Source organism: Sceloporus undulatus, chromosome 6 (genome assembly GCF_019175285.1).
Source record: "Sceloporus undulatus isolate JIND9_A2432 ecotype Alabama chromosome 6, SceUnd_v1.1, whole genome shotgun sequence".
Taxonomy (NCBI): Eukaryota; Metazoa; Chordata; class Lepidosauria; order Squamata; family Phrynosomatidae; genus Sceloporus; species Sceloporus undulatus.
This window is the reverse complement of record NC_056527.1, coordinates 89,184,989-89,193,047: the sequence shown is the minus strand read 5'-3', so window position 1 is coordinate 89,193,047 and position 8,059 is coordinate 89,184,989. Positions and strand designations below refer to the sequence as shown.

General features: G+C 41.1%; 1 protein-coding gene across 2 annotated transcripts in view; it reads left to right on the top strand.

Annotated features, from left to right (window-relative positions):
• Positions 1 to 956: 956 nt before the first annotated feature.
• Positions 957 to 8,059, top strand: part of LOC121934287 (keratin, type I cytoskeletal 42-like) — a 15,190-nt gene continuing 8,087 nt past the window's right edge. Inside the window, exons 1-2 of one of the 2 annotated variants that reach the window (XM_042474635.1) lie at positions 957 to 1,142; positions 6,329 to 6,411. In XM_042474635.1, coding sequence (XP_042330569.1) covers positions 972 to 1,142; positions 6,329 to 6,411 — 254 coding nt within the window. In that variant the 5' untranslated portion in view covers positions 957 to 971. Of the gene's footprint in view, positions 1,153 to 6,328; positions 6,412 to 8,059 lie in introns of both variants that reach the window. The other variant, XM_042474636.1, reaches the window with a different exon arrangement.

Sequence of the window (8,059 nt, the reverse complement as noted above, 5' to 3'; positions counted from 1 at the left end):
TGAAACTAGCTATTCCAAGCTCTCGTCTACATTAATATGGATCAACAATGGACCTGATCATTGATCCATTGATTTGTGTCCTCATGGAACAGATCTTTTGCCAGAACTTTAGGAACTGAGATTGCATTTGCTTTCTTTGCAAATAAAGAAGGATTGACAGATTTAGAAGCTTCCATTTCTGTGGAGGTTATTTGGCAATTTAACAATGGAGGCAAAGAGTATTTTGACATGTGTACACCACCTTTCCTTTCTTCCAGACTTTCTTTACTTTCAACATTTCCCAGGACTGGGAAGTGATACCTTCCTTTACATACCTTGTCCAGAGAAAGAAAGGGCAGGGCACATTACACAGACTGTGGTAGGCTATAGGGCTGGTCCTAGTACTATAAATCACTCAAAGGGTTGTACTTTTACTCTACAGTGACTACAACAGAACCAGGATCTATGCAGACTTTGGACTGAAGCAAAGGTAAATTGTTCATTAAGTGATGAACTGTCGATTAAAGGTCGCCTTTATTACCTGGTGATAGTATGGGGTAAAATTCTGGACGTGTCAACAGCACCTTAACTGTATATCTTCAGAGGTGGAGTTTAACCCTGCCAAGCCCTCTTTTTAAACATCATTATAAAGATCCATGAATTTTGCCCTACAGAGCATTCTGTGTACAGTAACCTCTGCAGAAGTTGCAATTCCTCAACTACTTCATTCAAAAAAATTACCAATGGCTCTCTCCAGTAGTACTTACTTAAAAGGCACAAGTTCTTCTTTCCAGCCTTCTGGGCCAAGCCTAACCAGTTCAATCTACAGAACATCATCCGCTAAAAAATACCGGACGCCCAGCGTCCACGGAGGGGCTGGTGGCTATGGCACCCGCATTTCCACAAGTGCCAACTATGGTGGATATGGCAGTGGCTTTCAACTCAGTGGTTCCACCAATGACCTCCTGCTTGCCAGCAATGAGAAACTTACCATGCAGAATTTGAACGACCGTCTGGCTTCCTATCTGGAAAAGGTGCGCTCCTTAGAAAATGCCAACACTCATCTTGAGAAGCAGATCCGGGAGTGGTATGAGAAAAGCTCCCCAATTGCTAGACAAGACTACAGTGATTATTACAAAACAATTGAAGACCTCAGAAACAAGGTAAGATGTGGTTTGATTTTTGTTGCATTTGGTTTTTGGGTGAAGGGCAGTTTGGATGCAGATGGATGTTTTTGTCTTTTTTGCTATATATTTTTGTGGATTTATATGTGAAAACTGATTGGAAAGTATATGTTTCTTACAAAATTCACATATTTCTATATATCCAGAACAGAAAGAACCTGATTAAAAAAAAATCAGACGTGAAAGAAAACAAAATGTATGGATTCATCCAAGCCCTGAACATGGAGTGTATAGCTCTTGAAAAAGCCTGGTTGACAGTACCTTTGCATACAATCACATTAGTCCTTTTAAAATAAAATAAAGTAAAATAAAATCATTTTTATCAAACACAAATAACACAACAGCACACACCCAAACACAAGTTAAAACATAAAGAAACCAAAAAGCAATCCTAATATAATCCCAAAAACTAGCACTCAGATTTTCTCCCCCCAAAACTGATGTTTCTCCCCCTATTACTAGATTTCGTTCAATTCATACTACACAAGGCTTCTACGATTTAAACAAATTCAGTTTATTTTACATAATCTAGAACCTGGAACTGACCCCAGTAAGAATGCAAGTGAGAAATAAACATTTCTTAGGACTTTATCACATGGAGGAAATCGAGGGTTTAAACAGCAAAAATTGCGCAATCACAATTAACATTTTCACACACAATGCAGGTAAAGAGCCATTATCCTGGGAATAAACAGGCAATAAACAGCAACAAATCATTCATGGGATTTCCCCGTGAATGATTTCTTGCTGTTTATTTCCTGTTTGTTCCCAAGATAATGGCACTTTAATCACGACAGTGTGAAAATGTTAATCGTGATTGCGCAGTTTTCACATGATTTTCACTGTTTATACCCCTGATTTTCCTCATGTGACAAAGTCCCCAGTCTTTTTAAAATTTTGTAGAAGAGTTGTAACCACATTAGCATGTTTTTCCACTTAGTAAGTGTAGACAAGGTGGCTTTCAACAAGTTAAAACAAAGTACAGCTAAAATATTATTGCACAAAAGTTTAATGGGGTGCAACACACCCCATTAAAAAACCCTTCTGCCACATGAGTTTAATAGTCAAAGGACTGCCTAAATAAAAAGTTCTTTGCCTGCTGGTAGGAAGCCATCTGATGGTGGAAGGAGCAAGAGAAACCAAGGATCTCAAAATTCAGGGAGGCTCTTATGTGGAGCCATACTCTTTTCAGCTATGTTATGTTTTCACATAACAATAACATTAGTTGCCTTTTGGTTGTGATATACCATTCCAACCAATGTCTTACAAGCAAAAGAAGGCAAGGTACATGCAGTCCCCAGTAGTTGTATAGACAAGGGAGATATAACAAGTACTGTTCTTGTGAAACACCTTTTTATCACACCTCATGTGTGGCTATTTTAAATAATTCAAAGGGCAATGCCACAATTCAGCTTTTCAAGGCTAATGCAACTAACTTCTTACAAATTTTAAATTGTGCTTTTTAAAAACAAATGGAACAAGCAAAAAATAATGAAAAGACATCATAGTAGAACATGGATCAAATACTGACAAAAATGTAATAGAATGATGAAAGAAACCCTTTAATTAAAGTTTCCCCCTCCTTCCGGAACAGGGATAGGCATTCACAATAAGCAACCTGTTCAAAAGGCAAAATATCAGGCCATCCATCAGTAATCTACTAAGATCAGCAGGAAGCAAGAACAGAGATAAAGGTTGGAAGGAGGAAGCTACTATTTTACATGAGAGCAATTGTTGAACAAGCTTTATTTGGCAGGGAGACATCACTAGATAAAATCATGTTGTATAGAATGACAGCTTTCATTCAATTTGCAACTGATTATAGTAAAGCAATACCTCAGCAGTGTTAAGAGGGGCCTAATATAACTGCCTACAGATCACAATACAATCCAGATGGAAAAGTCTCAGGAGGTATGGAGGTCCAATTCAAACCCCCATTTTTGCTGTAGGTTGACATTCTTCACAAGATTATTGTGAATGGAAAGAAAGAGAGCTATATATGTCACTTTGAGCACACTGCAGAAAAGATAAGGTATCAGTATAATTGTTCTGTTTTCAGTGTTTTCAAAGATCACTACTAAACCCTCCCTTGGGAGACACCCACTTTGTTATTGATGTGTGTGTGTGTGTGTGTGTGTGTGTTACAAAACAGGATAAAATGCCAGGTATTTTATTACCCATTACTATTCCGTGGCGGTGGGATTGTGTGGTCCTGTGAGGCAAAAGACTATGCTGATGGCAGCACCGCTGCTGGTAGGATCTCCCATGTCAGACAGGCAGAAGGAGGCATGATAAAACCTTCTTGAATTTTTACCATTAAAATCTAATGATGAGACAATCCAAAATGAAACAATAGATAGTGCCAGAAGATTCAGAGATCAGCGATTCAGATAGCACTCAGCGTGCTACTGTGGTACAAAAGAGGACAATTACAGGTAGCTCTGTGACTAAAGATGCAGCTGGAGTCAAGCCTAAAAGATGTTTAGCTGTTGGTATGCTCAAAGGTGAAAGGAAAGACTGAAGCTGCACAACACATTTGTAGGAACATAAAATGTGAGAAGCATGTATCAGGGAAGGTAGACATAGGGGTGAAACAGACCACCCAAAAATACCAGACTAGGGCTGCTGCAGAGCCATGTGCTGTGGTGCCACAGCAACCACACAATGTGGCCCCAATCTGACTAATTGCTGGTGCAAAAAGAAGCAGCAGAAAGCTGCTCCTTGTTCAGACGGCAAAAAGCTGGCTTTTCTGCCACCGCTGCAGCTTTGCAGTACTCCTGTGGCATGCGGCCTCTACTGTGAAAATGGCCAGGTGGCATGACACTGGCTTCTTGCCAGCTTGGGGGCATGCGTTGTGTATATGCTACTCCCCCAAGCTGCCGGGAAGCTGACTTTTTTGCCAGTCTGTTCCGGCCCATAATAAAACAAGAAATGGAATGTATCAACATTGCAATACTTGGGATGGGACATTTTGAGTCAGATAATTAGTGTTTTACTCAGGAAATGGAAATCTTAGAAGATATGGGTTGGCATTAATAGTGAATAAGGATTTATTTACTTCATGGCCTTGTGTCTGCAAGACCTGAGTCTTACAAGGCTGTTGATGATCAGGTGATGGAGATGGTGATGATAGGGTGATGGAGCAGGGCTGGTGATGGAGGTGTCTCATTCATAAGGCTACCATAAATTGAAGTTGACTTGTTGACAGCTAACAACAAACAACAAATTATTTTCAGGTCACATGGGAAAAGCCTGTAATTGTCTGTTGACTTATTTACACTTACTCACAAATAAAACTTACTCTGAAATTCCGATCGCTGATTGAAATTGCCTTATACATGCATCTTTTTTTAAAGTCAGTTGTTCCATCCCTTTTTTATCACTCACTTGTAGCTAATCTAATCTCTCTATAAAGTTACACCCACAAAAGAGTAAATACAGAGTAAACTGACACTTGGGAAGGGCCATTTATTGAACCAGTGGGAGCAAGGAGTCTATATTCTACTTGTTATTGACTTTAGCATGACCACATTGTTTTCTAAAAATGAGAAGCTGTTAAAGCTTTTACACAGATATTCACTATTTGGACAAACCTGACTAAATTAGAATTCACCTCAATAATCAGCATGTTACATTTGTATTACTTTCAGAAAGGTTAGAATTATTCCATGATACCAAAAAAGGGGTGAAGCAAGGTCAAATTTACTTTAAAGTGGCTGCTTATGTGTAAGGAGTGGATGCTTATTATTTTAAAACTAAATGAAGCTGTAGAGTAGGAGAGCCTGGAAAAGTTACTACCCAAACATGCTAACCATGCTAAAGAATAGTGGTCCAAAAAACTAATTTCCCCAGGATCTGAGAGGAATAACCATGCTGAATTGGCCCAAAGCTCCATGCAGATTGATATTTCTATTGGAAGTGCAACAGGCCCTTATCAAGCCATTGGCTAGATACCATTATCAAGCTCTATGAGAGAATATGACTTGTGGACTTGCGCATGTGTTGTTGAAAAGGAGTGTTTCCACTTCACCTTCCCAGAACACTCTCAGAATTTCCCTAGAATGCAGATGGATTAGAATAGCAGTCTAAGTAACATTGGCGCGTTCTAGACGCGCAAAAAGTACATACTAGGTACATACTAGGGTTAGGAAAGGGAGTTCCTTCCAGACACTCTAACCCTAGTACCTAGTATGTACAAAATGTCGGCACCCTATACACATGGGTGCCGCCATTTTGATGTGGCGGATGCTTAGCGTCTGCAAATCGCAGCACGGTTATGATGCCGCAAGTGCGCCATTGGCACCTTGCAGTGTCATAAGCGCACCGCCAAAAGATGCCGCTTTTTGGGACTTCTTTTTGCTGCACGGGAGGCGGCTCCCTCGTGCAGCAAACACAGGCGGCAGACCGCCCTTTTGGGCGGTCTGTAAACCACCATTCTTATCGCTAGAACTGAGTTCCCATAATAAAGGCTTTACTTTGTTTCTCTAAGCTATTGGTGTATTTGTTCCTTAGTCAAGATCTCTAAGAAGCCCTAGGATGACAGAGAATTAATCAGGACTGTCCCTGACACAATGAGACAGTTGGAGGGTACTCTCCCTGGCAAAACAAGAGAGTTGGTGGGTATGTTCTACACAGCTTGTTTCATAAGGCTCACCCCACCATTGGGCAGAGTGAAGAAATTGCCTTGGGCAGCAAATGCTAAGGAGACAGAAACAGTAAATGCAGCCTGGCCATTTCTCATAAGCGCTCATTACTTCTCCTCTGTGGAAACATCCCATGAACTAGATTATTGGGCCAAGTGGAGGGCACTGTCCCATTGACAGTGCTGAAGTAAGGTTCAACTGTGAGTCCAGTTTACTTCTGTACAAATAATGTGGGAGCAATATTAAGTTGTCTAAAGCAGCAAAATAGCCAGCCAATGTCTTTCCAGAACATTTAGCCAAATGCTCATGTGCCAAAATGGCACAACTAGAAGATGACCCTGGATAAAGTTTGAAACTTTATTGTGTTTATCAAATAGCCTAATAAACCAAAGTGCCTGAATTTCTCATAGATATCTTTCCTCACATTATACATGTATTTTAGCTTCTAAATTTTTAGTTTGGATTCACTGATGCCAGTTCAATATGTAACCTCTTGTCTTCTGCACCCATGTTGTTTTCCAGATTATTGCAGCACGACTTGACAACACTCAGATCATTCTGCAGATTGACAATACCAAGCTGGCTGCTGACGATTTCCGAATGAAGTATGCATCACAAAACTATGGGCAGATACAGCAGATAAGATCAAAAATTACATTCCGTACAAAATATGAACAAATAACACAACTTGCATTACTTTTCCATTGCAATTTTCTGAAATCTAGAGCTCCAAAGGTAAAATATGTACTAGAATTCCTCAAAGGTGTAGGGAAGTAGTTTGGATGAATCAATCTGCAGGAGAAAATGGTGGGTGAAGAAGGCTTTGAACACTGCTACTTTTCAGCTCCATGCCACCATTTCCAAAATAGTCATAAACTTTTTGTTCACTCTGCTTTATTTGTTGGCAGTATTTAATTTTGCTCAAATCTACCATTGTATTCTGAGGACATTTTTGCCACTGTAATTCTGTGTGTGTGTGTGTGTGTGTGTGTGTGTGTGTGTGTGTGTGTGTGCATCTGTGTGTGTTTTAAAAAAATACCTGCCACCTAAGTTCATTTCATAAACTCAGGGGCATCACTAGGAGGTGCAAAGAATATTGAGCACACTGCGTGACAGCTTAGAGCAGGTGAGCACCCAGTGGAGCAGACATCCTGATCCATCCAATGACACACACCCCGGCCACCCCCTTGACCAGCCTCTGCCATCCATCAACTGTGGCTACTGGCGAGGCTGCTACCACTCGGCAACTCTTTCTAGGTCTGGTGGGTCTACTGGTGGAGTATGAAACCCTTTCCCACCTGTGCAAGCAGCCCCTCTAGACCTGGAAGGTAGCCCCTTCCCACCAGGAGTCACTGATAGTGGTTGGATATTGCTCTCACCCGGCAGCCTTTTCTGGGTCTGGCAGGGCTGCTGGCCAGGTAGGAAAGAGAGTCACCTCCCTTTCCCACTCACTTAGCAGCCCTGCCAGACCCAGAAGGGGCTGTCAGGTGGCAAGAGCACTTTACCATCACCATGGTTGAGGCAGCCTGACTGGTGTATGGTGGTGATGTCATGACTTAGTGCACTTGGGTGATGCCACTAGTGCAGTAGTGATGCCACTGTATAAAGCTCCTCATGCAAATGACTTTTTTTCCAAACCACAAATCCAGTGGTCACTTATCATAGTTGACATGCCCAGAGAATAGTAAAAATATACCTGATGCTGGTGTGTCATTATAGCAAACCATGATTCAGCTCCATTAGCATTTGAATGGGAAACCTCTTGGGAACCCCTAGTAAATTGTTTTCAGAAACTCAAAGAAGAAACAGGATAAACATAGGAAATAAAGAAATAACCGAATAGCCACGATAGTGAGGAATGTCCTTAAAGTACTGTTGCAGGCATGATTTCATATCTTAAAGCTGGACCTAATCCAGACTGTAGTACATTTTTGCAGCCAATGGATTTCTTCCAAGGATGTGGTGGCTTAGTAGTTAAGATGCAAACTCTGATGATCAGAAGATTGGAAGGTTGGCAGTTTGCGGCCCGAGTGCTGCATGATGGGGTGAGCTCCCATCACTAGTACCAGCTTCTGCCAACTTAGCAGTTCAAAAGCATGCAAATGCAAGTAGATAAATAGGTACCACTTAAGTGGGAAGATAACAGCTTTCAGTGCAGTCATGCTAGCCACATTCGAACAACGCTGGCTCTTTGGCTTAGAAACAGAGATGAGCACCGCCCCCTACAGTCAGTTATGACTAGATATTCATGTC